Source organism: Vombatus ursinus, unplaced genomic scaffold (genome assembly GCF_900497805.2).
Source record: "Vombatus ursinus unplaced genomic scaffold, bare-nosed wombat genome assembly UNPS02014781.1, whole genome shotgun sequence".
Taxonomy (NCBI): Eukaryota; Metazoa; Chordata; class Mammalia; order Diprotodontia; family Vombatidae; genus Vombatus; species Vombatus ursinus.
In genome coordinates, this window is record NW_020954559.1 from 16,498,511 (window position 1) to 16,526,475 (window position 27,965).

At 37.4% G+C, this 27,965-nt stretch overlaps 1 protein-coding gene across 1 annotated transcript in view; it reads right to left on the reverse strand.

Annotated features, from left to right (window-relative positions):
• LOC114046160 (E3 ubiquitin-protein ligase SH3RF3-like) overlaps positions 1–27,965 on the reverse strand; it is a 521,065-nt gene that overhangs the window by 58,582 nt on the left and 434,518 nt on the right. The window contains exons 6-7 of the mRNA XM_027866409.1: positions 22,011–22,264; positions 5,943–6,297 (exon numbers count right to left, since the gene is read on the reverse strand). Coding sequence (XP_027722210.1) covers positions 5,943–6,297; positions 22,011–22,264 — 609 coding nt within the window. The remainder of the gene's footprint in view (positions 1–5,942; positions 6,298–22,010; positions 22,265–27,965) is intronic.

A 27,965-nucleotide genomic window follows, 5' to 3' on the forward strand; every position in this document is an offset into this window, starting at 1 on the left:
TCCAGCAAAGGCTGAATGATTGCTTGTCCAAAATGTTCCAGAGGATATTCCCTCTTGGGCACAGGATGGATGAGATGATCTCTGAGGACCCTTCAGACTGAGATTCTGTGAATGAAGGAATACACTGTCCATCTGAGACTATCAGGGCCCCAGGGCAGGAAAGACACTCTGGTTCAGAGCTCAACCCACAAGAAGAATCCCAAGTCCTGTCAGCACCTGGCCCTTCCCTTGAGGTCTTTCATCCCACATCAGGCCCAGCCAGCCTTAATTTGTGAGGTCACTTGGAGCAGGGCCTGAAGTGCAGTCTGTCAACAAAATGAACATACTCCCTATCACCACTTACGTAGAAAAGGAACAATGACATGCTCCCAGCCCTTTCCATGATAAGAATGAAATGCAGCGTGAGCAAGGTTTGTGGCCTATTTTCTTCTCCATGCCCAGGGGATATCTCAGTATGAATTTCCTATCCTCTGAGAACGAAATTACCACCCTCCTTTCTTCCAAGGTGCCCAGAAGGTCCATTAATCATGGCTTCTTTTCTCCTACACATTTGAATGTGACTATATCAAATTTCAGCCAAGTTCTGCACTACCAAAATATACAGTGCAGAAAAGTTTGGGTCTCAATGGAGAAAGAATGAAGTAGTGAGAATTCATTGTCTTTTTTTCTAAGGAAAGCTTAAAAATTTCACAGGCCTAGAGATTAGTGCCAAATACTTAAGAAATATCCTCTTGTTCCATAACCAGATGTGCAATTCTAAGTCAGGATTGGCCTGAAGTACATGCTAAAGTGATGGAATTGTTTTATTTAAGAATCCCAGGGACTAGAGCTGGAAGGGACCTAAGAGGCTTTCTAGTCCAAACTCTTCATTTCACAGATGAGGAAACTAAGTGTCAGGGAGAAAAATTGACTTGCCCAAGGTCAGACGGATCCCAAGCATGAGAAAAAAGATTCGAACTCAGGTCTTATGATTCCAAATTTTGTTGTCTTTCCACTGTACCACTGTGAGAGGTAGTGTTTTTTCCCCCACTTCCTCCCAGTTGTCAGTAAAGTCCTTTCAACTGTACTGAAGAAGATAAAGATCTTCTACAACCTAGCTCACATACTGACAATATTTATGCTAACAATAACAATACTGATAAGCTTCTGGTGTTTATGTGTAGGGAGCTGGATATACATTTAGTCATACAAAAAGTACCAATTGGTTGCTACACTTAAGCTACCAGAAACAGGTAGAATTGTTTTGTACCTTTTTACAAATTAAGAGAAACCAATTGATCAGACTGAGAAACACAGAAGAGAAAAACTATCAATGAAAGACTAGAGTGCTTGTCCTTAAGACTAAAAGTTATTGTTTTACTTTATTTTTATTTATTATTATTATTATTATTATTATTATTGCTTTTTGGTGAGGCAATCGGAGTTAAGTGACTTGCCCAGGGTCACACAGCTAGTAAGTTTCAAGTGACTGAGGCCATATTCGAACTCAGGTCCTCCTGACTCAAGGCTGGAGCTCTATCTACTGCGCCACCTAGCTGCTCCTAAAAGTTATTGTTTTAGCTACAAGAATGAATTGCATACATTGCTCACAGTAAATGGAGAAGGATCTTCCATCATATTCTCTTGGGTGTTTAGACAATGTCTATTTCTGTGGCATCTGAATGCTCCCATAATTTCATAATAATTTTAATTGACCGTGAAGGAGGAAAGAATAAGCTTCTCATTCTGTGCGTACACAGCACGTTCCTAAACCACAGCTTGGGTGGGTATTGGGCCAGTTTTTGTCCCAGGCACATCAGTCACTAAGGGACATCCAGGGGAACTTGCAAATGCAGCATATTCTGCCAGGGGTGGAGGATGTGAAGTTGTCAAATCTCTTGTTTTTCAAATGTGGGTAGTGATTTCCTTCCAAGACAAATTTAATCAAAAGGCACGGGGCTATGGCGTCTATTGGACTAAACTCTCACTGTTGATGTATGAGAACTGTTAGCAGAGTGTAAACCCTGGGTGAAAGCAAAATATTTGTTAAGTGTCTAACAGGCTGAGAATGCTGAAAGCAGCCCTAGCCCTGGTTTTCATTAGTAACACACTTACGAGGGCAGACATTGAAATATCACTTCCAATGTTGATTCCTGAGAGCTTGAATCTACAATGTATCAATCACAGACAGAAATGAGTCATATTTAAGCCAGCCTTCTCTGTTTCACTGAACCATGGCAATGCAATTTTCTGAAAGAAATGGAAATGTTTACAGAACTGTTAAACACCACCCGCCACTTACAAGTCTGGTTTATTATGTTCCTCACCAGCCCTAAAGGCCACTGAGATATACCATCTTCTATCTAATGAGGCAAATAGGCTTCAGGGCCAGATGGTCAAGTAGGAAACTAAGAGTGTGCTCTAACATCTATCCACAATTGTTGCTGATTTGCAAGGTTTGGTCATATCTCATGCAAACTCCTTTTAGATAGAAATGAATGGATTAAAAGCTAAACTGATTTTTCAACTGCAAATCAGCCAAGCTACAGATGAATAGATGGAGACAAAAAATTGGGCAGTAACTATTAAATTGAGCACCTGTGGGCTGCTTGGGCCTTACAGTGCCCAAGTTATCATCCTAGTTTGGATCCACGGCCCTAGGCTTTAGCTTCTCAGGGGAGGGATAACATAGCAGTGGCAAAAACCAAGGCTCCAGCATTCCTCCTCCACAGACATTAATGAAGAATATTAAATGGATTTGATTGTTTTATCATATGCAAACAGCGCAAGTGGTATGTGAAACTGAAGGTGGTCAATAGAATGATATCAGGAGGGTGATGTCTTAACTTGTAAATGAATTGAACTTAAGTGAGGCAGTGCAGTGCAAAATCATCAGCCTCACTCTCTCCTCCAGTCATCGGAGTACAGTGGCAAGACATAGGTCAAGATGACTGGCAATAGCTCCCTCATTTGTAAAATGATGGGGGTTGGTTTAGTTGACCTCTGAGATCTCTTCCAACTATAGAGCTATGATCTTATGCCTAGGAAGTAAAAATGCATTAAGTGAAGAAGTATCATAAAGTTCTAAGAGACCTCAGAGTCTCTTAGACTCTGACTGGATTAGATAAATCTAATGCAACCTTCTTATTTTACAGATGATCAGAGTCATAGCTTTAGAGCTGGAAGGAACCTTAGAGTTTATTTAATCCAACCTCCTCATTTGATAGATGATGAAACTGAGTCCTAGAGAGACTAAGTGATGTACCCAAGGTGAATAAAGGCTCTAGGCAAAGGTACAAAAATGTACAAAAATCTTTAAACCAGCTTTGCCACTGTGAGAAACTGAGGGGATGCCCATCAATTGGGGATGGACTGAATAACTATGGTATGAGAATGAAATGGAATATGACTGTGGTATAAAAATGATGAAGGGAATGGCAAAGAATCGGAAACTAAGGGTAAGTCCCTCAACCAGAGAATGGATGAACAAGTTATGCCATATGAATGTAACGGAATACAACTGTGTTGTCAAAAATTTTGAAGGGCATGGTTTCAGAGACAATGAGAAGACATATATGAACTGATGCATAGTGAAGAGAGTAGAAGGAGGAGAATAATTTATGCAATAACAACATTTTAAAAGCAAACAACTTTGAAAGACTTAAGAACTCTAATCAAAGCAATGACCAGTCATGATTCCAGAACAATGATGAAACATGCTACCTACCTCCTGAAAGGTAAGAGACTCAGGGTACAGATTGAAACTTATATTTTTCGGACTTGGCAAAGATTGAAATTTATTTTGCTTGACTATCCATATTAGTTATAAGGGTTTTTGTCTTTGTCTTTTTTCCCCCAGTGGAGAACAGGGCTGGGGAGGTGGGAGGGAATAAAAACAGCTCTTGGTACATTAAAAAAGATAAACAAGTAAGCTAAGGCTCTTGGACTGCTTTTAAAAGGCCACTGGGTCATGGTATGAGAGATAAAATCTATTTTTGAGCTTTCTCCAAATATAAGATCCTAGGTCTGAAATATAGACTCAAAGCAGGTATGTTCATGGTAGAAAGTGCTATGAGTATAGATAAGGAAGAACCAAGTAATGGTTCATGAAGGAGAGAGCAAAGGAAATGGCTTTGAAAGATAGGTAGGCTTTCGATAGGTGGACATATGAAGAAAGCATGCCACCCATAGTGTATTGCTGTGAAGGAATGTTGAGATGTCTCTATAAACTTGGTAGAAAGAATTTTCACATCTCTTTATACAATCTCTGTTATAACTTGTTATATTGCCCAAGCTCAAATTGACAGTTATTATTAGACATATTTCCCCTATCTAGTCCCCAACAGAAGCTTGCGGGTTATGATCAATCAACATTATCATAATTAAAAAAAATACGCCTTTGATTCAACTGGGAAAAAAACCAAAGATTCCAGAGTCCAAGCATACAAATCCACTGTCTTCAAAATAATTCAGGTCCAAACATGCTCTTTTCTCCCAAATTATCTAGATAATATGGGGCAAAATTAGTATTTTTGGACTAAACCATCTGTATCAATTCACTATCATTTCAAACTTTCCATCTGTGTGCCACCCCTTTACTTATTCACTTATCCCTTGCTCTGTTATAGGTATAGTTTTTAAACATCTAGTGGAAAAGTAGAAGAATGTAAATGTATTCTCCAGGGGATTTAGAGCTGTTAGATCTGAGTGACATGAGCGGCACCCTGGTGTCATCAAGAGAAATGAAATATTTCTCCCTCTAGCCCCCTTTCTTAGCTACAAGCCTTCTCTTTTTTGAAAACAGCTTGCTTTTCAGAAGATAAAGATAAATTAAAAGAATCAGATTTTTGATATGCCAATGTAAAACAGAGTCTACAAGAACATAAAATTGCCACAGTGGACCAGATTCATTCTTCTCTTTGATAGTAACATCAAAGGCTTTTTTTTTTTTGTTGGAATATACAGAGTTTAGAGCACTGCTCTGAACACCAACTACATTCATGGATGTCCAAACCCTGAATTAATTTAAATTCATCCTGAACTATTATTTTAATTACATCCAACAAACATTAAGTACCAATTGTGTGAAAAGCACTGAGCTAGGCTCTGGAATCATAAGATCATAGCTTTAGACTTTAGACCTTAGAGGTCACTGAACCCTTTCATATTACAAGGGAGGAAACTGAGGCCCATTGAGGTTAAGCAACTTCCCAGAGTTTTTCAAAGGTATAGGGGAGGCAGAAGAGGTATTCTGCTCCCTAGAAACACTGGGAGTGGTATGCTTTCACATAAGAATCTGCCTAGCTTGTTTTGAGGTTGTCTTTTTAGTTCTAGTTGGAGCTCTATATCTTTAAAGGATATTAGTTGGAAGATGTTCATTTTTATTAAAAAAAAAATCCCAAGAGCTACTTGTACGGTTAGGCAGATAGACAAGCCGGCTCTACACTGTGGGTCCAAAAACTTAGATTCTCATCTTAGCTCTGCCAATGACTACCTCTTGTAAGTCACTCTGCCTCAGGTTTTCAATTTTTAATTTTTTTTTGACAATTGGGGTTACTTGCCAAGGGTCACACAGCTAGTAAGTGTCAAGTATTTGATCTGAGGCCGGATTTGAACTCAGGTCCTCCTGACTTCAGGGCCGGTGCTCTATCCACTGTACCACCTTGCTGGTCCTGCCTCAGGTTTTCTATCTGTTAAATAGGCCAAATTTTCTTCTCAGGAAAATAGCTAAATTAGGATTGGCTGTTCCCTCCAGATTCCTCTTATTAGCACCTGGAAAAATCTGCTCACTTTATCCCAGACATCAACTAGGTTTCTTGGTTTTGGTCTCTCTGTTTCTGAGATGTATCTGAATCCCAGCTGAGAGCAAAAAGAAGCCAGGAGACCACATTCTCTACTGTACATCTAATGCAGCATTGGTTCTTAATGCTACCTAGATAGGAGTGTCATTAGACACACAGGGCTTGCCCAGAGGACTGATTACCTTTTCATTCTTTTTCTCCTCTGTTTTGCAGGCTGTGTTGGTTGGGCTGGAAGTCATCAAGCTACCGATGGGCCCACTGCCCATGTCTCCATTCAGGTTGGCTGCACTGACATTGGGAGGTGTGATGGCCGAGGCTGCTGATGTCAAAGGGATGACAGGCCTGGGGCACTGTGCTCCAGAGACGACCTGAATTGAGGATTGGTGGAGGTGCTGTGGAGATACGATGGTGTGTGGCCTGATCCCCGTAGCTGGCAGGCGGGATGGAGAGCTTTGGGTACGTAGAGGTGATACTGTCGCAGTGGGACGGTCTTGAGACTGAGCAGAAGGGTGGGCAGCTGGAAACAATTGGTATTGGAGAAAACAGAAAAGATGAATAATTAGTTTGAGAATTTCAACCCATTGCAACAGTACTGTTTCTTTTTCAAAAATATCAACCAATGAGTAAAAAAACATTTGTCAAGTACTTAGTGTATGCAAGGCACTGTGATAAGTATTGGTGATATAAATAGAAAAACCAGCCAGTACCTGCTTCCAAGAATGGAACTACCATGTCCTTGCTCTCTTCAAAGAACTCCATCACGTATTAACTCCACTCTATCACACGGAGTGAGAAATCGAGGCACAAGAATACTCATCTCATAAAACATTTCTTTAGTAGCATCTGCATAACTAATGAGATGCAGATTCATAGTCAAAGCATTTCTGGGGGTCACGGACCATTGGTCTGGGCCTCTGTATCTCACTGAGAATCAAGAACAGAAGCATAATGGCCAAATCATTAGCTTTCCAATTTTTGCATCCTTCACTTTGGGAACTCCCACTCTTTTGCCCATTCATATCAACTAACCAAGAAATGCTTATAGAGATTCAGGTGCCAAGTACTAGACAGGATACCAATTGTGTCAAATTGTATCCCTGCCCTGCAGGAGAATTGCTAGCATGGCCAAATCTTTCACTTATATTAAGAAGCACTCATCAGGTACTAAGAAAAAAATACAAATAGAACTACATTCGTCTCTTACAAGCCAAATAAATTAAATATCTTATTGGATAGATATTATTTGAAGGCTAAGAAATACCAGTAGGAACTCAAAAAATTTTTCCCTCAATTGCGTAGAATAAGACTTAAGTGCCCTTTGAAAGGATTGGGCATCAAAGCCTCTTTTGAAACTCTGGTCCCTGGACTGAGGATGGGCCAACATAAAGCAGAAGACTTTGGAAAACACTACTGCTAAAGTGTTTATACAAATAAAGTATGGTGAAGACTCTCAGCAAAGAGATAAGATGATTCCACAACAAAACAATAGGCATGATTTAAGACTGAGGGTTATGAAGCACCACTAATAAGCATGGGCGTGGTATTAACCTAGGTAATATTTAACTGTTTCTCCATTATCTCCTCATTTTGCCACCTTCTGTTTCTGTTTACTTCACTAGGCATCAGTTCACGTAAGTCTTTCCAGATTTTCTTGCTTGTCATTTCTTATAGCACAATAGTATTTCATTACAATCATATATCACAGCTTGTTTAGCCATTCCCCAACTGATGGGCATCCCTTTGATTTCCAATTCTTTGCCACCACAAAAAGAGTTGCTAAAATATTTTTGTACCTGTGGGTCCTTTTCCCATTTTTAGGATCTCTTTGGGATATAGAACTAGAAATGGTATTTCTCTGTCAAAGGATATGCACAGTTTTATGGCCCTTTGGGTATAGTTTCAAATTGCTTTCCAGAATGGTTGGATCAATTCATAACTCCACTAACAGTACATTAGTGTTCTAGTTTTCCCATATTCCCATATTTCCCATATATTCCCATTTCCCAACATCCAACATTTTCTCTTTTTGTCAAATTAGTCACTCTGTGAGGTATGAGCTGGTACCTCAGAATTATTTTAATTTGCATTTCTCTGATCAATAGTGATTTAGAGGATTTTTCCTTATGCCTATAGCTTTGATTTCTTTGTCTGAAAACTTCCTGTTCATATCCTTTGATCATTTATCAATTGGGGAATGACTTGTATTTTCATAAATTTGCCTCAGTTCTCTATATATTTGAGAAATGAGGCCATTATCAAAGATACTTGTTGCAAATAAAAATCCTAAATTCTTCCCTTATCCATAAATCTGATGGATAAACTATTCTATGCTCTCTTAATTTGCTTACAGTATCACCCTTTATGTGTAAACCATGTACCCATTTTGACCTTATCTTGGTATGTGGTGTGATATGCTGATCTATACCTAGTTTCTGCCATACTGTTTTCCAGTTTTCCCAGCAGTTTTTGTCAAATAGTGAGTTCTTGTCCCAAAAGCTTGAATCTTTGGGTTTAATCATGTCCTAGATTATTAGAGTCATTTACTACAATGTAATTTGTACCTAATCTATTGCGCTGATCCACCACTCTATTTCTTAGCCCGTACCCGATTGTTTTGATAATTATCACTTTATAATACAGTTTGAGATCTGGTACAGCTAGACTACCTTCTTTCACATTTTTTTCCATTGATTCCCTTGATATCTTTGAGCTTCTGTTCTTCCAGATGAATTTTATTATTATTTTTCCTAGCTCTATAAAATAGTTTTTAATTGCTTGATTAGTAATCAAATAGATAAATAAATAGAATTATAAATTTTAGATTATATCAAATCACATCATATTATAAATTATAAATTCTATAAATCTGAATAAATAGATTAATTTAAGTAGAATTGTCATTTTTATTATATTGCCTTGGCCTACCCACGAGCAATTAATATTTTTCCGATTGTTTGGATCTAACTTTATTCATGTGAAAAGTGTTTTATAGTTGTGTTCATATTATCCCTGGGTTTATCTTGACAGGTAGACTCCCAAGTATTTTACATTGTATACAGTTATTTTAAATGGAATTTCTCTTTCTATCTCTTGCTGCTGGATTTCGTTGGTAAAATATAGAAATGCTGATTATTTATGTGGGTTTATTTTGTATCTTATAACTTTGCTAAAGTTGGTAATAATTTCAAGTAGGTTTTTAGTTAATTTTCCAGGATTTTCTAAGTATAGCATCATATCATCTGCAAAGAGTGATAGTTTTGTTTCTTCATTGCCTATTCTAACTCCTTTAATTTCTTTTTCTTCTCATTGCTATAGCTAACATTTCTAGTACAATATTAAATAATAGAGGTGATAATAAGCATCCTTCCTTCATCCCTGATTGTATTGGGAAGGATTCTAGCTTATTCCTCATTATAGATAATGCTTACTGTTGGTTTTAGACAAATATTACTTATCATTTTAAGGTAAGCTCCGTTTATTTCTATGCGCTCTAATATTTTCAATAGGAATGGGCGCTGTATTTATTTTGTCGAAGACTTTTTTTGCATCTATTGAGATTATCATGTGATTTCTGTTGGTTTTGTTGCTGATATGGTCAATTATGCTGATAGTTATCCTAACATTGAACCAGCCGTGCATTCCTGGTATAAATCTCACCTGGTCACAGTATTGCTGTAATCTCTTAGCTAGTATTTTATTTAAAATTTCTGCATCAATATTCATTGGGGGAAATTGGTCTATAATTTTCTTTCTCTGTTTTGGCTTGCTGGTGGATTGCCCCAGGCTTGGAGCCTTGCTGCAGGCTCTCTGTTGTGAGACTGGCTGCTGCTGTTGCTGCTACTCTTGGACCTAGCTCCTCTTCCACTTGAATGAGACAGACTTTTTCTGGTAGGCTGCTTCCTTACTTCTAGATCAATTCTGAGGCAGTTTTCTAGTTGTTTGGAGGGGAATTTGGGGGAGGGGGCTTTTGAGGGTTCCTTCTTCACTGCACCATCTTGGCACTGGAAATCCCCAAAGAATGAATTTGAAGAAAATGATAATAATAACTGACACTGATATAGCTGTTTTAAGATTTGTAAAGTGTTTTATATTTACTATCTAATTTCAATAACCCTTTGAGAGTAGGTATACGTATTGTTATTACTACTTAACAGATGAGAAAACTGAATTTAAAGAGATCAAATGACTTGGCTAAGTTTTTACAGCTAGATACGGTTGGTGGAGGGAGTTACAGAATCATAGAATTCCAAATTTAGAGTTAGAAAGGAGCTCATTTAGTTCAACCCCCTTATCTTACAAATGAGGAAACAGAGGTCCAGTTAGAAGTGACTTGTGTAAGGTCATACAGGTAGGAAGTGGCAGAGGAAGTACCTGAATCCAGTCCTCCGACTCCACTCTACCATATTGCTATGCCTATATCCCATTATCTTGCATTGTCAAAAAATTACAAAAGGAGAAAGTCCAATCAAAACAACTATGTAGACACTGACTACAGCTGTGCAAATGAAAACAACAATGAATAGCAACATAACCTGAATTAAATCCACCATTGTTACCTCACATACAGAGATGGAAATGTCAAACCACTCCACTATCTTGACCAAGAAAACCCCAAATGGGCTCATAAAGAGTTGGACATGATTGAAAACAACTGAGCAACAGAGATCCTTGCTAAAGGTAAAGCACACAGTTCTCCTGTCTTTTAACAAATGCTAAATAACAAGAATATATGTACAACTGTTTGCAATCACCTTTTAAAAATTATGCTATTTGGGAGGATTATGTGTTGTTTGTTTTCGCAAAACAAAATTTCCATTGCTTTCCATTGAGTATTTGATTGCTGTGAAGGGACTCATGGTGACAGCAGGGTCCCTTTATCCTGTTGTGCTTAATGTGTCACACTGGACCTCCTTTTTCCTTATCACCTACCTCACATCAAAAGGGTTCCAGTAATTCCTGTTCCTTAAATCAAATGAAAAAGAAAGGCAGCTTTATACTGTTAGGCCTACACTAAACCTGGCTCTCTAAGGGTCTCCGTGTTCTGAGCTATAAACCAGAGATAACAGAGATGCCAGTCCACCTACCTGATGTTCAATGGGATGCTCCTTAAAGATATTAGGGATCCCAAATAATCAAAAGTTATAATAATCTCCTATTTGAATTGATCAAATCCACTCTAGTGCCCTGCCAAAAGTTAATCCCTTTACTGTACAAGACAGGGAAAATTTCAGAGAATCTTCTTACTCAACCCGAGTAAACAAAAAGGGGAAAGAGAATGAACCCCATGATAATAACTGTTTTAACCTGACTCCAGTTTGACACAAGTGTCAACCCAGGTTGTAACAACAGATGTTATTTCATATTAAGTACTCAATCTAACATTATGCAATTTAAACTTCAGCATTATTGCATTGTTGTGTCAGAGGAAAAATTACATACCACACTGTAATTATTTTGTACCACCAGAATTTGTGGCATTCATGGTTTCAACAACATGAAAAAAAACACACAATAAAAACACTATTCTCAACCCCTGAATATGCCTTGAATATATAATGTGCTCATAAATCTTAACAGCATTTGCTGGGGATGTTAAATAACTTCACAAAACAAACAAAGCCTACTCAATCTGTGAATTCTGCCTCTTTTCCTTCTCACAGAGTTGTGTGGGAATAGCTTGCTAGATCTAATTATGTGATCATGAATTCTCTGGGCCTCACCGGAGCACTGATAGTTCTTGCTGCTCAAGGGGAATGAAAGAGAAAGGTTGATTTATGTCTTCAAAAATGATTGGGGGGTTTTGGATTATAATAAGACCTTATAGCATTGTGAGCCCTAGCAAAATTTAGCACCTTAATTTACCAAGAAAGAGGGGTAGGTGACTATGTAAATTAATAGAAATTAAGCCACTTGGGTCATTTAATTCCTTCAGAGACAATCCTGTGATCTGCATGGGAATCTCTTTTGGGGGTAATTTATTGGTTTCTCTCTGAGAGAATCTCAAAGTGGGTGATACCACTCCCCTGCAGGGGCACTGGGACAGTTCAGGGTGGTGGAGGTAGCCTTCGGCGCAATTGGGGGGCATTGAATAAAAATAAGGGGATAGTGGAAACGTAAGGAAAGAAGAGAAGAAAATTTTGAAAAACTGTTCGTACATGTTTCATCTGTTGTGTAACAGAGTTAAAGTTGTAGTGATTACATTATTTTCCAAATAAACACAAAAAATGCAAGTTATAACTGATCAGGGGTCATGTCTGCTGACAAGTCTTAACAATGCAGCACGTTGTCGAGAAGTCCAGCATGCTTCGGCAAGAATATGTACGTGTAATGACTTGTTTACAATATGATACTAAATGGTTACATGATGCAATATTGCATCATCAAAATTTCAATGTAGGAAAACCCCCACAAATTTACAATAAATTATTAAATTATTATTAAATTTAAGAGAAAAATTATATATTTTTTTGAAATGACACAAATTAAAAAAATATTAAAGGGTTAAAGAAAATAAATTTCCAGGGTGGGGTACGGAGTAATTTTTTTTGAAAAGGGGATGGTAGGCCAAATAAGTTTGGGAACATCTGCTCTGGATAATTGAACTCTTCTTAATTATCACTCAGATAAGAGGGAACAGTATTGCTCATTCAGGAAGAGTAGAGATATGATGGTCCACAGAAACCTTATCCCCCCAAATCAGGAAATTTTGACAGTCAAAGGGATCTACTGTAGTTCACCACCATATTCTGGATGTGCTCTACTAGGCTATTCTATTAATTCTGCATCAAATGTGACCTGTATGTAAAGAACACTCATTCATTCACTCACTATTAAGTGCCTACTCTGCGTACAGGAAAGGCATGCTTGGAAACCCTCAGCTACCTTTCCTGGAAAAGACCATTCTACCAGATGTTATGGACTGGATATTATTGGGAAGCATTCTTTTCAAGATAGTGTGGCAATCACAAACTAAAAAGAGGCATAACTCAATAATACGCTAGATAGATTTAAAAAACAACAATAAAATACCCGAACCTATTATTTTATATAGTTCAAGTCAGCTTAAGATTTTTTACCAGCGAGGGTCAGATGTGATTTCCTTTCTCCCTACCTCTATCCTTAATTTCTCAACCTTGTATTGACCTGAAGTGCCTTCCTACTAGTCAAAAATACATTGAGAAATTTTATTTTCCTTTGAAGCATCAGATTGCTGACAGAGAGAGAATAATGGAAGAGGCTTACCAGGGTCTTATTCCTGTGGCTATCCTGGTTACCTTCAGGAAATACAGAACTTGAAACCAAGAGGCTCTCACTTTGTAAGGATTTTGCTGGCCCTGTAGTTCTTCTGCCACCATGACAAGGGAGTGGAACACTACTGTTTTATAGAGACTAGACTACTTTTAGAAGAAAGAATTAGTGTAAACCATTTGAAGAAATCCCAATTGTCTGCTACGATAAACAGCATTAGTCTGGGAGTCAACCCCCTGGGTTCCACCATGGACATGCTGTGTGTCCTTAGACTCCTCGCCTTGGTTCTGTCATCTGCAAATAAGAAGGGGTGAGACTAGAGCAAAGATCAGGACACTGTGATGTTTGGGCCAAATCTAGTCTGCTGCCTGTTTTTGTACAGCCCTATGAACTTTTAATGGTTTTCTACATTTTAAAAATACAATTAAACTTTATTTAAGACTGTGAAAACCACTGTTAGCTCATAGGCTTGTACAAAAACAGGTTGCGGGCTGAATTTGGCCCAAATACCATAGTTTGTCATTTACTCATCTAGGACAAGAATTATTAACCTTGTTTTGAGTCATGTACCTCTTTGACAGTTGATGAAGCCCACTGACTCCTAAAGTTTCTAGAACAAAAGATAAAATATGACAAAGGAAATCAACTATATTGAAGTACAAAAAGCTTTTAGGTAGTATAGTGGATAGAGTGCCAGTCCTGCAATCAGGAGGATCTGAGTTCAAATTCAACCTCAGACACTTACTAGCTGTGTGCCCTGGGGCAAGTCACTTCACCCTGTTTGCCTCAGTTCCTCATCTGTAAAATGAGCTGGAGAGGGAAATGGCAAACCACTCCAGTATCTTTGCCAAGAAAACCCCAAATGGGATCACAAAGAGTCAGACACAATGGAAAGGACTGAACAGTAACAACAATAAGGTAATGAGTTGGTGCAGTGAATAGACAGCCAGAGCTGGAGTCAGGAAGACTCATTTTCCTGAGTTCAAATTTGACCTTCAGTACTTAGTAGCTGTGTGGCCTTCGGTAAGTCACTTAACGCTGACAGATTCAATTTCCTCATCTGTAAAATGAACTGGAGAAGGAAGTGGCAAACCACTCCAGTGTCTCTGACAAAAAACCCTCAAGTGAGGTCATAAAAAGTTGGATGTGACTGTAACAACTGAATGACAACACTATGGAGATATGTGTGTATGTATATATATGTATATATATATGTGTGTGTGTGTGTTTGTGTGTATACATACATATAGACATATATACATATACACATATATATGCACACACGTATATACATACATATACATCCATAAGTTAACAGACCTGAAGTTAACAACCACTGGAAGGTGCTTTCTAAGGTCCTTTTTAGTTCTATTTTATGACTCTTAGCCTTTTAAAATTCACTGACTTTGCCTTGAGATGAGAATGTTGATTTAATTTCTCTGTATCAGCAAGAGTCAGTGCTAGTTGAAATAGGCTGTTATAGAGAGCAATCCATTAATTGAACTGTCAACACATTTTTCCCCCTCTTTAACTGCAGAAAGTAGAAGTCTTTGGGTAAGGGAGCATGGGGTATAACGATAATAATAATAATCTATATAGTATCTACTATGTACCAGGCACAGTGCTGAGAGCTTAAATATCTCATTTAATTCTTACAACAACCCTTGAAGGTAGGTGCTTTATTATCACCCCTATTTTACAGTTGAGGAAATGCAGGCAAAAAGAGGTTAAATGATTTGCCCAAGTTCAAACAACTAGTAGGTGTCTGCAACTAGATTTTAGCTTAACTTGCTAAGTTGACATTGCATCTAAGTTGAGGCACTAGCAGTGAAGGGAACTGAGCCCTGGTGTTGTGGACATGCTCAGGAATCATTTTAACCTATCTCAGTTTTCTTATTTTTAAAATGGAATACTCATCAAAGCATCTAGTTACCATGGTAATAAGTATGGCTACACGACCACTGATCATTTCCAGATCCTTTGATGCTAATATTTACCTTGTGGTACTTAGTGACAATATGGTGGCCTCATCTTCCTTGTCTGGGTCTGAAAGGGATTTAACAAAATACTTTCCTAAGCATGGAGTAAAAGGTACTTACCATGGCCTTTTCCCCCTCTCATTCTCCAAGGTTCCCTGGCCAAAACATAACTTACATTCCTGTGGCACTTTGAGGTTTGCAATGTGCTTTCCTGACAATTCCATGAGGTAGAGTGTTATAAAGTCTTAAGTATCATAAATCCCAATTACACATAGCCAAACTGAGGCTTAGAAAGATTAAATGACTGCAATTATATATATATATATATATATACACATATATATACATATATATGATGAGAGAAATGATTATTATTCTCCTGTATTAATAACTAATTATTGAATTAGGATCAAGGATTTTTCCCTTTTTCTATTTCCTTATTCAGAAATCAGCCCCTGTAGGTTATTCAGGATGACTTTGAAGTACAGGGCTCATAATGAAAGGGAAAACTCAGATTGAAAGGTGAAGAAATTTTAGTTTAGGTGAATTGATGGATTCTGGTCCATTGTGTTTTAGTCAAACAAGTTTGGGAAAATGTGGATTTTCCTTTTTGTCAAATGGGTGATATGGGTATAGATTAATCTCTTTGACCAAAACTGAGTGATCAGAGTCACATCCTCTAGCCTCTCATTAGAATAACCCACCTCTCATTATAATATTCTTCTTATTGCTTCTTAACCAATCAGAGTCAATTGCCACCCTCAGAAACACTCTTCCAAGGTCATGTAAGTGCTAAGTGGGTTTCATAAGGAGTCTTTGGCATTCGAGAGAGCCAGAGACCCCTTTTATTAATTACCTGCCAGCATGATTAATAAATGATTAATTACCCAGAAACTATGTCTCTCAAACTTTTTATATGTCACACTTTGGTCTCCTTGAGTCCATTGCTTTGCCTACTATACCATAGTGCTTGGTAAGAAAATCATTCAACCCTCCACCAAAGCAACTGTATCCATAGCAATAGTAAGCAAGAAAAAATCCTCAGGTATATAGTTAAAGCAAGTATAAAAATCCCTGATTGAGGGGTGATAATTGAGTGTAATTAATTGAGTAAATAATTGAATGTACTATTTTGTTAAAAGCTTTTTCTGCATCTATTGAGATAATGTATAAAACTCCCTGATTGGGGGTGAGTGGAAGGCAGGAGGTATAGAGAACCAGGAAAATACGCCTAGGGATCTGCCTTAAAAATATGCTCAACATTACCCTTATATTCTGACTTTATTTTTCTTCTTTTTTCTTTTTTTGGCGGGGGGGGCAATTGGAGTTAAGTGACTTGCCCAGGGTCACACAGCTAGTAAGTGTCAAGTGTTTGGTCTGAGGCAACCCTTATATTCTTAAAGGTACAAAGCACACTTCACTCTGTGTGTCTCTCCTTGCTGAAATGAGGATCTATGGCTGCCAATGCAAGAGGAAAGCAGTGTAAACTCCTTCCAAGTAGGGATTATTTCGTTCTTTTTATTTGCCTCCCCATCATCGAGCACAATGCCTGGCACATAGTATATACTTTGATTGATTAGTCTCTCTGTACTCTGCTCTTGTTAGATTGTATAGAGAAAATTATATTCCATTCTAGGCAACACATTCTAGGAAGGATATTGCCACAAGGTAGTAAATCCAGAGGAAGGTAACCAGGATAGAGAGGTAAGCAGAAACTATGCCATACAAAACTAGACTGACACAACTAGGAGAACAGAAGACTGAGAAGGGGAGGATGCATTGGTGCACTTTTCCCCTTCAAATGAACTTGTATTAATTATCTGTACACATGTATTCTTCCACTATAACACAGGCTCCGGAAAGGCGATGTTTGCTTTACTTTTGTGTCTGTAGTCCTATCATCTGGCACAGTGTCCTGCCCATAATGAACATTTAATAAATGCTGGTTGGCTGGAATTTAAATGATAGCTATTTTCAAGCATGTGAAGGGCTGTCATGTGTCAGAAGGGACTCAGTTTGGCCTCTTTGGCCTGAGAAAGCAAAAACTAGAAGCAACAGAGTCCTACCAAATTGCTTTTATGACATAAATGTGGTGCTGATACCTAGACTAGAAAGAACAGAAACTGAGAAAGGAAACTATAGACCAATTTCCCTAATGAATATTGACGCAAAAATGTTAAAGAAAATACTAGCAAGGAGATTAGAGCAAGATATCATGAAGATCATATACTATAACCAGGTGGGATTTATACAAGGAATGTAGGGCTGGTTCAATATTAGGAAAACAATCAGCATAATTGACCATATCAATATCAAAAAACATATGATTATCTTAATAGATGCAGAAAAAACTTTTGACAAAATATTACACTTAATTATTTACACTCAATTAGTACCCCCAATTAGGGATTTTTATACATGCTTTAACTATATACCTGAGGATTTTTTCTTGCTTACCATTGCTATGGATGCAGCTGTTTTGATGGAGGGTTGAATGATTTTCTAGGGTAACTAATTATTACGAAACACTGTGGTATAGTGGATGAAGCAATGGACTCAAGGAGACCTAAGTATGATATATAAAATGTTGAGACATAGTTTCTGGGTAATTAATCATTTATTAATCATGTTAGCAGATAATTAACAAAAGGGGTCAGTGACACTCTAGAATGCCAAAGACTCCTCATAGAATCCACTCAACACTTATATGCCCTTGGAAGAGTGAGTGTTCCTGAGGGTGGCAATTGACTCTGATTGGTTAACAAGTAATGTGAAGAATATTATAATGATATAATAATATTATAAATTAAAAACACTAGAAAGCATATGAATAAATGGAGCTTTCCTTAAAATGATAAGTAGTATCTACCTAAAACCACCAGCAAGCATTATCTATAATGAGGATAAGCCTTCCCAACAAGATCTAAGGTGAAATAAGAATGCCCATTATCACCACTATGATTCAGTATTATACCAAAAATGCTAGCTATAGCAATAAGACAAGAAAAAGATTTTGAAAGAATTAGAAAAAGCAATGAAGAAACAAAACTATAACTCTTTGCAGATGATATGAAGGTATACTTAGAGAACCCTAGAGAATCAACTAAAGACCTAGCTGAAACAATGAACAACTTTAGCAAAGCTGCAGTACATAAAATAAAACCACATAAATCATCAACATTTCTATATATTACCAACAAAGTCCAGCAGCAAGAGATAGGGAAATTCCATTTAAAATAACTATAGACAATGTAAAATACTTGGGACTCTACCTGCCATGATGAACTCAGGAACTATAAGAACACAAATACAAAACACTTTTCACACAAATAAAGACAGATCTAAACAACTGGAGAAATATTATTGCTCATGGGTAGCTGAGCAAATATGATAAAAATTACAATTCAACCTAATTTACTTATTCAGTGCCATGCCAATCAAACTACCAAAAATTATTTTATAAAGCTAGGAAAAATAATAACAAAATTCATCTGGAAAAACAAAAGATCAAGAATGTCAAGGGAACAAATGGAAAAAAATATTAAGGAAGATAGCAGTGCCAGATCTCAAGCTGAATTACAAAGTGGTAATCATGAAAACAATCTGGTACTGGCTAAGAAATAGAGTGGAAGATCAATGGAATAGATTAGGTATATAATACATAGTAATATTAAGTGACCATAGTAATCTAGTATTTAATAAATGCAAAGATTCAAGCTTTTGGGACAAGAACTCACTATTTGACAAAAAACTACTGAGAAAACCAGAAAGCAGTCTGGTAGAAACTAGGTATAGACCAACATCTCACACTGTATACCAAGATAAGGTCAAAATGGGTACATGATTTACACATAAAGGTTGATAACATAAGCAAATTAAGAGAGCATGGAATAGTTTATCTGTCAGATTTATGGGTAAGGGAAGAATTTAGGACCAAAGAAGATAAAAAGAGCATTACAAAATGTAAAATAGATAATTTTGATTATATAAAATTTAAAAGTTTTTGCACAAACAAACCTAATGCAACCAAAATTATAAAGAAAGCAGGAAACAGGAAATTTTTCACAATAAGCATCTTTGATAAAGGCCTCATTTCTCAAATATATAGAGAACTGAATGAAATCTATGAAAATACAAGTCATTCCCCAATTGATAAATGGTCAAAAGACATGAACAGGAAGTTTTCAGCAAAGAAATCAAAGCTCTCTATAGTCATATGAATAAATGCTCTAAATCATTTTTGATTAAAGAAATGCAAATTAAAATAACTCTGAGGTACCACTTCATATCTATCAGATTGGCTAATATGACAGAAAAGGAAAATGATAAATGTTGGCAAGGATGTAGAAATGCACTGTTGCAAATGCACACTAGTGCACTATTGATGGAGTTGTGAACTGATCCAACTATTCTGGAAAGAAATTTGAAACTATATCCAAAAGGCCATAAAATCATTTGTATCCTTAGACTCAGCAACATCACTACTGGGTCTGTATCCCAAAGAGATCAAATAAAGAGGAAAAAGACCTATAAGTACAAAAATGTTTTTATTTATAGCAAAAATATCTATAGCAGCTCTTTTTCTGGTGGCAAAGAATTGGAAATTGAGGGGATACCCATCAATTGGGGAATGACTGAACAAGTTGTAGCATATGATTATAACAATGCTACTGTGCTATAGGAAATGATGAGCAGAATAGTTTCAGAAAAACCTGGGAAGTCTAATATGAACTCATGCTAAGTAAAGTGAGCAGAACCAGGAGAACATTGCACATAGTAACAGCAATATTGTAATGATAGTCAACTGTAAAAGACTTAGCTATTCTGTTCAAGACAATCATCCAGGACAGTTTCAAAGGACTCATGAAGAAAAATCTTTCTATATCCAGAGAGAAAACTGATGAACTTTTGTGTGCAGATTGAAGCATAATTTTTCACTTTATTTTTCTTACTCCCCCCGCCCCCAACATGGTTAATATGGAACTGTTTGGCGTGATTTCATATGGACAATTTATATCCCATTTTTTTTTGCCTTCTCAATGGGTAGGTGAGGGGAGGGAGGGAAATAATTTGGAACTCAAAATTTAAAATAAATGATTGTTAAGAAAAATAAATTTAAAAAAACAACAACATAGAAGCAACAGGTGAAAGCTAGGAGTGGGGAAGATTTTGGCAGAGCATGAAATAAAAATTGCCTCCCAATTAGAACTGTCTAATGAAAGGGGCAGCTAGGTGACACAGTGGATAGAGTCCTGGAGTCAGAAAGACTCTTCTTCATGAGTTCAAAGCTGGTCTCAGACACTTACTAGGTGTGTGACCTTGGACAAATCACTTAACCCTGTTTGCCTCAGTTTCTCATCTATAAAATGAACTGGAGAAGGAAATGGCAAACCATTCCAATATCTTTCCTGAGAAAACCTCAAATGGGATCATGAAGAGCTGGACATGAGTGAAAAATGACTAAGTAACACAATATGGAAAGGTGCAACTAGGTGGCACAATGGAGATAGAGCACTGGGCCTGGAGTCAGGAAGCCCTGAATTCAAATGTGACCTGAGACACTTACGAACTGTGTAACCCTGGGCAAGTCATTTAACTCTGTTTGCCTCAGTTTCCTTATCTGTAAAATGAACTGGAGAAGGAAATGGCAAACCACTCTTGTACCTTTGCTAAGAAAACCCCAAATGGGGTCGTGAAGAGTTGGACACAACTGTAACAACTAAACAACAATAAAATATGGAAAAGGTTGTTCTTGGATGGTTTCCTCATCAGATTCCTCATCACTGGAAAGTCTTTAAGTAGATGACCACTTGTCAGAAAATGCTGTAGTGGGGATGTCTGTTCATGTATGCAGTGGGCAAGATGATCCCCTCAGGTCTCTACCAGTTCTATGAACAGTGATATGTTTACCCCAGTTTCTCTGATTCTACCAGTCATCACTCTGGTGGGATTACAGGCTATTCCCTCTGGGTATATGGCTTCATGGTTTCTTTTTTTAATCACACTGCAGAATTGCCTTTGTTCTCCAAATAGGGAAATTAGTCTGGCTTCTCAGGCCTAAGAGGCCAAAATTGAATCTCTCCTTTTCTATAACAGCCCTTCACATACTTAAAAATAGCTATCATCTCAATTCAAGCCAACCAACCATTTCCTAGGCTGGGGTAGGAAAGATAAAGAAAGGGAAAATCTGCTTCATTTAAAAGGGACAAGGTTACATCCATGTGTTTTTTATTATTCTGACAGTGCCATGCTACTTAGCACAGCATCTTAAGATCATTATACAACTTCAGCCCCTAGCATCTTCAGAGGAGTCCAGCCCCACATAGTACTCACTAGCACAACACTTTGCTTTCAAAACAAGCTGTTTACTTTTTTTTTTTTTGCCTCCAAGACCCACCCAATTATTTCTTTTCATCTCATGCCATCCAGAGGCAAGCTAGCCCTCTTAACAGAGTCAGTCTGGCTGTGGATGAGACTGAAACATAAACAAAAAACATCAATATGATACCCATCTTCTTCAATCTCCCACATCATGTTCTTAGACACACTTCTGAGATGGAGCCCCTCTGAGATCTGGGGCTTCCTTATCATCTGTTCTGTGATATACTGCCTAACTGGGAGATTTTGAACTAGATGGCATATGGAAAGTGCTGTGTGATTGAACAACTATTGCCTCATCCATGGGTTGATTGTAGGCGCCAGTGTTAATCTTATTAGTCGATTCTGTTCTCTGGCTACAATAAAAGTGTAAATATTTGTAAATTCTCTAATCTGTTTCAGCTGCTGCAATAGAATAATTTGATAAAACCAAGTAAACTTCCCCAAGATTAACAGAAGTTTATGACTATGATAAGCAAATGAAACTTCCCCCTACAGTAGGCTAGCTGAGAGATAGGTCAAAAAATTTTTTTTTCAGAAGGCTTATGCATCAGGGACTCCTGCCTGTCAAACCCTGATGATACAGAATATGAAGTAACAGGTACAAGTTAATCAGCATACTTACCTATCTGCATGGCACTTCGAGACTGACTGGCTGCCTGCTGAGCTGAATGCCTCAGACAATTGCTCAAAGGAGGAGAAGCTGCCTGGTGCTGGGGATGGGTCTGAGGTGCAGTGAGTGGAACAATGGGTCTGACAGTAGTGGCTGGGTTGGTCAGGCTTCCACCTCCTGGAAGAGCAGCTCCTGCCATCCCTTTAGCCAGCGGAGACCCTCCAGGAATATTATTCCGAGGCTGCCCAGCTCCTCCTATAGGAACCCTGCGAAATACAGCAGAATGGAATAAGGTGAAAGGATTCTGAAGCAGACTTACCAGGCAGGTCATCTATAGGGAGAAACACCATCAGCTCTTTGTAGGACCTAAAAGTAGAAGGTCATGTAAATGGTCCTGGAAGGTCTGGTCATGAAAACATTTTGAGAGAAATTTTCACACTCGAACAATGTTCATTCTTAGATGAGACCAGGCCAATAAGATGACTCTTGGAAAATTTATGATGCCCCTGTTCTCAATAGGAATGCTCTGGAGAACATAACAGAGAAATGAACCTTTACCAAAAATAAATCAGGAAACAGCAGAGTTTTTTGCTTTAGGGAAGAAAGCATAGTCAAAAGAATGTTGAATTTGGAGTCAGAGGACCAATGTTCACAACCTAGGTTCTACAAATTACTACCTGTGACTGTAGACAAATCAATTCACCTTTCTGAATCTCCATTTCCTTATGTATATGTTACTTAGTTTAGACTAGATGACCTCTAAAGTCCTTTCCAGTTCTATGATCCTAATTAATTCTTAAAATTACACAAAAACAAAAACAAAAAAACTCTGACCACATCTAGATGAAACTAATGACTCAGCTTCATCTGATCAGGATGTTTTATGGAAGGGATGGGGCAATCCAACAATTAGTTGATTCCGTCTGGACACATCCTTCATTCCATTTCCAAAGGCCTTTGACCAAAACTTCTGGGAAATGGAACAGAGGACATTTCTGTGCCTTGATCAGGAATGTCCAGGGCTGTTGAATTTCAAGACCAGGAACTGATATTTTTTACATCAAAGTTTTAAAATGAAACTCAGTTGAAAGTGTTTAAGAAATCCAAAAGGAAGGAGTTGGCAGAACTACCTTCAAAGTATTCCTCCCTGTGCTAATTCCTTATGCTGTTTCTGGACACTGAATTGCAGCGATGTAGTGGATTCCTAGGTTTTCTAAGAAAAGTAGCTAGAGGAACCAAAAACATTATATCTGGTCCCAGGGACACTGAGGTGACAACTAGTAGCTGGGGAAACATCTGCCTAATATTCAGTCCCAAAACAGAATGGAGACAAATTGGAAAAGGGCCCATCTTGTGCCATGACAGTGACATATTCACAAGTGATGGTTTTGTAACATGGGGTCAGGGCTTCAATCAGAAAGAAGGTCCCTTGAGCCTGAATGCAATACTTATGTTTAGTGGATATGGAAAAATAAAAGGTCTCATCAACAAGCATTCAACTGTCAAGATGGGATGGGGCTTTTCTTAAACCATTGTAACAGCTCTGAAAATAGCTCCTTATGAGGACCTTAGTCAGAAAACTAGCAAGGAATGCTGATTTGATTGCATCTGCTACCTGTCGAACTGCCTTTCATGCTAAGAGGTAATAAAAACAAACAAAATAAAGAGGGCTGGTGCAGTATTGTTACTTATTTGCAAGACCACACCAAAAGTGCTGAACAGCTTTGCTAAAACAGTGCATTTGAAGGAAACTCAAAGCCTATTATTTATTCTATCAGTACTGACAATACTTCAGTGAGACACCAACAGAGAAGGAAACCTATAATAATAATAGGTGATATTTATATAGTATTTTATACTTTATAAAGCATTTCACATACTTAATCTCATTTGAACCTCAACTCTGTGAGGTTGGTAATGTAGATATTATCTTCACTGTGTAGATGAAGAAATTGAATAAAAAGAGATTAAATGATTTTCCCATGAGCCATAAAACTGATCTGATAGAAGTGAATCTGTTTTGTATTAGGGCCTTTGAGAATGGTCCAGTGATGGAGCCTTCAAAATTTTCCTTAGTGTGAGAAGTTTTCATGTAGCTTCTAGTAATTCACCATACTTTCTTCTTCCCTTTTTCTAAACCCCCAAATTCAACTGAACGTGAATGCATTAAGCACTTCCATGTATCAGCCATTGTGGTCAGCACTGGGGATGCAGAGATAAAAAAAAAAGAGGAAAAAAAAAGAAATGGCTCATTTCTCTAAGGATCTTACATTCTACTGACTGAGCTTAAAGGTTATTGGAGGGTAAGAAACCCATAAAAACTTGAATAGGTTTTGGTATGATGGGTACTATGTGATTAAGGGTACATGTACAAAGATTCCTACCCCACCCACCATCCCTTTACTCTTTTATCTTTTCTCTAAAAATGGATATAACTTTATTTCTATTCAAAAATTGTTTTCTGATTTTTGTTGGTTTTTATATCACTTTCATTTCTGAAAATGTCCCTCCTGATTCCTTAAACTGTGAATCATCCCTTGTAACTGAGAATTAAAAGAGAAAAAAGACAGTTCAGCAAAACTAACCAACAAGTAAAGCAAGTCTGAAAGTATATGCAATATTCTATATCCATAGTGTCCTGCCTCTCCAAAGAAGGGAGGGAATACATATTCTTATCTCTCCTCCAGGGGCATATTGTAGTCATTATAATTTCACAGCATTCAGTTTTGTTTAAGGAATATTTTATAATTGTAATGTCTTGAGAGTACCTTGGTAGACTGACTCCCAGGTACATTTTGTAATCATTTTAAATAGGAGTTCCCCTTCTATTATTTCCTACTGGATTTTGTTATTGCTGTATAGCACAGTTCTTGAACTTTTTGGTATCAGGACCCCTTAACATTCTTTAAAATGCAAAGAACTATTGTTTATGTGACTTATATCTATTGATATTTACCATATTTGAAATAAAAACTGATAGTTTATTTATTAAATAATTTAAAATAATAAACCCATTACATATGAACATAAATAACATATTTTTATGAAAAATAACTATTTGTCAAAAGAAAAAAATTAGTAAGAAGAGTGACATTCTTTTACATATTTTTGCAAATCTCTTTAATATCTGGCTTACCAAAAGACAGCTGGATTCTCATATCTGCTTCTGAATTCAATATGTTGTGATAGGTTATTTTGGTTGAATTATATGAAGAAAATCTGGCTTCCCACAGATATGTAGTTAGAAAAGGAGGAAGTACTTTCATAAGTAAATTATGTCAGTATTATTATGAAGATAGTTTTGACCTTGTGGCCCCCATTAAAGGGTTTGGAGGACTCTCAAAAGCCTACAGATGAAACTTTGAAAAGAAATGTATGATTTCCATGGATTTTTTTTTTTTGCATCCTGATACTTTACTAAAGCTCTTAGCTCTATTAATTTCTTTGTTGATTCTCTGTGTTTTCTAAATGAATTGCCAGTTTGTAATCAGCAAAGACATTTTGTCTCCTCTTTGTCTTTGTTTATAGCTTTAATTTCTTTTTCTTGTCTAGTTTCTATGACTTGCTCTGTTGTTTTCAGTTGAGTCTGACTCTTTGTGATCTCATTTGGGGTTTTCTTGGCAAAGGTACTGGAATGGTTTGCCATTTTTTCTCCAACTCATTTTACAGATGAGGAAACTGAGATAAAGAAAGTGAAATAACTTGCCCAGGGTCACATAGCTAGTAATTGTTTGAGACCAGGTTTGAAGTTAGGAAGATGAATCTTCCCAACCCTAGACTTGGCACTCTAAACACTGTGATGCCCAGCTGCCCAATTTGCTATTACTAACTTATCTAAAACTATATTGAATAAAAATGGGAAAAGAAGACACCCTTGCTTTACTTCTGTATGTATTGTCTAAGCTTCTAGTGCATGCCTACTATAAATAATGCTAACTTTTGTCTTTAGATATATTTCTTATCATATTAAGAATGGCCTCAACTGTATTACTTTTAATCTTGTAGCTTCAACTATTTTTTGGGAACAGTTATTTCATCAGCTTGAGGAATGCTTGATGAGTTCCATAGAACTCATTCTACAAACTCAGATTATGACCCCTTTAAATTAAGAATTAGTAGTTAAATACTAAAAGATCATTAGAGGCACATAGAAATTGTTCAGAGTTACATAGCTAGGAAATGTAAAAGATGAGATATGAATCCAGATCTTAACTCAAATTCTAGCACACTATCCACTAGTTTCTGCTGCCTCTATTCTGATTATAATCAATAATAATAATAGCTAACATTTACATAGTGCTTATTATGTGCTAGGCACTGTGCTAAGCACTTTACAAATATTATCTCATTTGATCTCATGACAATCCTGGAAGAGAGATGCTATTATTATCCCCACTTTACAGATGAGGAAATTTGCCTAGGGTCACACAGCTAGTAAGTGTCCAAGCCATGGTCAGATTTTAAGTGAGGTTTTCCTGACTTCAGGTCCAGTGTAGTGATGCTACCTAAAATGATGCTTATCCTAATCAGTTAAGAGTTAAAATGCCCCCTAAATAAATGAGAATGTTTTATGATCTGTAGGTGGCATTTGGGGTGGTGGTGGTGGCATTTTTCATGAGTTAATGAATGATTCACTCTAAGAATACGAGAAAATCCTGCCTTGTAAAAGAAAAGAGAAAACAATAAAAAGGATGAATGGAGCAAATGGAGACTTAACTTAGGGTCGAAAAGCTGATTGACTGAAAAGCAGGGGGACTGACCTTCTTGTCTGAGACTTTTCCCTCCAGGAAATCTATTTTCATAGTAGGGAAGGATCTTACACACTGATCCCAACCTAAGGTTAATGGAGTGAGAGTACTATATCAACAATTAGTATGTTGAACTTAATTCTTCTGTGAGGGCTCTAATAAAATTTAGTTATGTAGTTTACATTGGAAAATAATTACCTTTATCTCTATGTACAAAGGAAGGCAGTGTGGTATGGGGGTGGGAGGTGGCGGGAAATAGGGAAATCACTGGATTCTAGAGGAAAACCAAAGGATTAAGGTCACATCTTAGAACTGCTACTTAAAATCTATGGAATCTTAGAAGAATCACTTAAATACTCTAGGTTTCAGTTTCCTTCTCTAGGAACGAAAACATTGAATCTGATAATCACCAAAAAAAGGGAGGGGAACAAAGACTACACAGTATAAGCTAGTGAGCTTGACTTTGATTCCTTTTTTATTTCCTTTTTTTGATACGGTAACTAAACTTAGGAGAGGAGAAGAATTCTGTGGATAAGGTTTAGCTTTGCTGTTGTTGTTTAGTCATTTCAGTCATGTCTGACCCTTCACGATCCCATTTGAGGTTTTCTTGACAAAGATACTGGAGTGGTTTGCCATTTCCTTCTCCACCTCCTTTTACAGATGAGGAAACTGAGGCAAACAGAGTGAAATGACTTGCCCAGAGTCACATAGCTATTATGTGTCTGAGGCCAAATTTGAACTCAGGAAGATGTCTTCCTGATTCCAAGCCCAGTGCTCTATCCACTGAGCCATCCACCTGACCCATGGTTTAAATAAACTTTGGCAAGGTGTCTGATTAAGTATCTCCTACTATTCTTTTGAATAAGATGGTAAGATTTGGACAAGCTGACAATAGATAGGTTCAGACTTGACCAGACTGAGATGCAGTTAATGTTTCAATGTCCATATGGCAGGAGATTTCCAATAGAACCCTCCAGGGATCTGTGCTTGGCAATGGGCTCTGTAACATTTTTAATCAATGACTTGGAGAAGGCATGGATGGCACAGTCATCAAATCTGCAGATGGGAGCTAACACAGCAGATGAGTCAGGATTCAAAATGATCTTGACAGGTTAGAGCACTGGGCTGAATCTCTAAGATGAAATTCAATAGGGATAGGGTGCACTTACATTTGGATATAAAAAAAATCAGCTTCACAAGTACAAGATAAGGGAGGCAC